Source organism: Molothrus ater, chromosome 2, assembly GCF_012460135.2.
Source record: "Molothrus ater isolate BHLD 08-10-18 breed brown headed cowbird chromosome 2, BPBGC_Mater_1.1, whole genome shotgun sequence".
In the NCBI taxonomy this organism is placed as follows: Eukaryota; Metazoa; Chordata; class Aves; order Passeriformes; family Icteridae; genus Molothrus; species Molothrus ater.
In genome coordinates this window covers 52,713,248-52,715,840 of record NC_050479.2, presented here as the reverse complement: position 1 = coordinate 52,715,840, position 2,593 = coordinate 52,713,248, and the positions used below count along the sequence as shown (strand labels likewise).

General features: G+C 34.0%; 1 protein-coding gene across 1 annotated transcript; it reads left to right on the top strand.

Annotated features, from left to right (window-relative positions):
- Positions 1 to 1,294: 1,294 nt before the first annotated feature.
- CCDC70 (coiled-coil domain containing 70) lies at positions 1,295 to 1,975 on the top strand (the record flags this gene model as incomplete). Its single annotated transcript, XM_036380509.1, is given in 4 exon segments — positions 1,295 to 1,301; positions 1,304 to 1,360; positions 1,363 to 1,755; positions 1,758 to 1,975. Coding segments are annotated over 4 exon segments (675 nt in total), but the record flags the coding sequence as incomplete, so codon positions are not given.
- Positions 1,976 to 2,593: the final 618 nt, after the last annotated feature.

The following is a 2,593-nucleotide window of genomic DNA, read 5'->3' as shown; positions in this document are numbered from 1 at the left end:
CTTTTATTATTTAATTCTCTCTTTTCATGTGCATTTGTTAAATCTAATCAAATATTTGGAATTATGAATACTAATGCTAGTCTATTTTGAATAATATAGAGACCATATATTGTTTCATCAATGGAATTTCTTATAATTTAGAAATAACTACAGTTACCCCAAATTTGCACCAAGGTAGCTAGAAGCAAAAGCTCAGTTTTAGAGTCTATGTATGAAAATATTTCATGGCAGCCATCAATACCATTGGCAAAAAAAAATAAAATTTAGACAGATGGAAAATAATGTTTTGAATTAACATAATGGATGGAGAAATATAAAAAATACTCATGAAAATAAAGACTGACTTGCTAGAGAACCCTAGACATACAAACCCTAATGCTTTAGTTCATATAGACACAACTTATTTGATTACCACTGCCTCTTAATGCTGTGTCACTACTGCTATGTCTTTTGAAATTACATCATTGAGGATAGCCTCACTGACAGGTCTGTCATGAGCTGCCAGACAGCAAACTGATTCAAGGATAACACAATGGTAGCTATTGCATTATTTCCTTAATTTATTGTAATTTTTCTTCTGGGTACTCCACAGATATAATATAGTTTCTCTGAACAGCTAGAATATGTGTTTGCATTTAGCTGTATGTATAAATTATATGATTGAGCAGCATGTTAACTAATTGTTTAGTGTTTCCAAGTAAACACCAGGCATATATACAAAACATGCTTGATTTTAAAAATATTGTCCTTTATATTGAATTTAAATTTATAAAAATCCTACTTAGTCTGTACATTTGCTTCAATCCAAACAATATAACATTGTTGCAGCAGGGTGGAATAAGGAATAAACAATAATTAAAAGTGTTTATTGCTACCTTACCTCAGTCATAAACAAGTTAATGAGAACAATTGATGAAGTTTTTGGACTCTGAAAGGACTCTAAGAGGAAATAGTATAATCAAGTTAGCCTTGTGAAATTTAATCTGCTGAACATACTTCAGCACATGCAAAAATATACAGTGCTTGTCAAATGTCAGTATTGATTTACTGTCATTTTTATTTTTAGATTTAATACTATATTTATTTATTTACTTACTTGGACACTTAACCTCTATTCTCTGTTCCATGACTACTGCATATGGAAGGTGGAATCACCTGGACCACAGCACAGCCCCTGAGTGGTGCAGTAAGTGGGAAAGTATCTGACTCAAAGGATAAATATTCTTTGAGGAACTTCAGCAATTTATCACTGCTGCTCCTACTCCTATTTGCCATCTCCTGTCATGTGGCATGATTTAACCAAACTGGAAGGAGAATCTGGTCTTTCAAGAAGAGAATCAAAATTTTCGGCAAAAGCACAAAGTTTTCATATTGAGAACAAAGCCTACTATCAGGAGAATCTAAGTGTCCACAGACAGAACAAAGTCCTTTGGGAACAGAATAAAATCCTTCAAAGGAAGCATAAGGACTCTTCAGAGGAAACAAAGAACCTTGAGAAACAGCAAAAGGCTTGCCAACAAAATAAAGCCCTCAGAGAAGAGATTACGTCTCTCAAAGGATATGAATGAGCATTTGCATTGAAGGGAAAAGCTCTTCAGGATGAGATTTTAGCTTTCTGAGAAAAACACAAAGCCTTCAAGGACCAGCTTAGAGCTCTTCAAGAGGACAACAAAGCCAGTCAGGTGGAGGAAAAAGCTGTTTGTAAAGAAAAATTCTCCTCTCTCAGTGAGCAGAAATTTACTCTGCAAGAAGGGAATATGCCCTTTCAAATAAGAAAAAGGCCCTAGGAGGTTAGGAGAAAGCTCTCCAAGAACAGCACAGAGACCTCCATGAATGGAAAAAGATACTTCAAGAGAAGGAACAATGTAATATAAGTAAAGAACCAGGTGCTTTGGGAGATTTTGCAGCAGGACTGAAGAGTTTAGAAAAAACAGTATTTTTTGTTGTTGGCCAAACATCAGCAAGTAATGGATGAAAAGAGGCATCAAGCAGCCTTTTAGGCTTAGTGCAGAGGTCTTGCAGAAGTGCTGAAGCATGGATGTTGGTATTTCAGATCCCTGAAGCCTAGTAAATTAATGTTGCAGTACATAATGAATATCTGTAGATGTCTGCTATATTGAGGTATTAAATATCACAGAGAACAACTTATTTTAGTATTTCAAAAGTTAGATTAACACTTTTTACCATAGAATACTAGGAGATATTATTAGAAAATGGATGCTGATATAATTAATATTAAAGTCATATACAAGTGATCTTGTGACAGACTTATTTTTTGCATCTAGATTAACAAGTAATACAACATTTCTGAGAATAATTTGTATGAAATACTTTCAGAATATGCTAACAAATTCTTTCTCTTGGAGGTTTTCCTTCAAAGATCCAATTTTAACTTGAATTGTGGGAAAAATAATGCGGTATATCTGTGCTTCTAAAAAAAGAAATATTATGAAACAAGCTTGAACACTGTTTTCCTGGACAGTCCACCATGCTACTTTTCTCTGCTTCTGCTTTGTGCAATTTCAAAGCTAGTATGCACAATTACCGCCAAAAGCAATACTTAGATGAGCCAGTGTTTGTCTTTAATGGTATA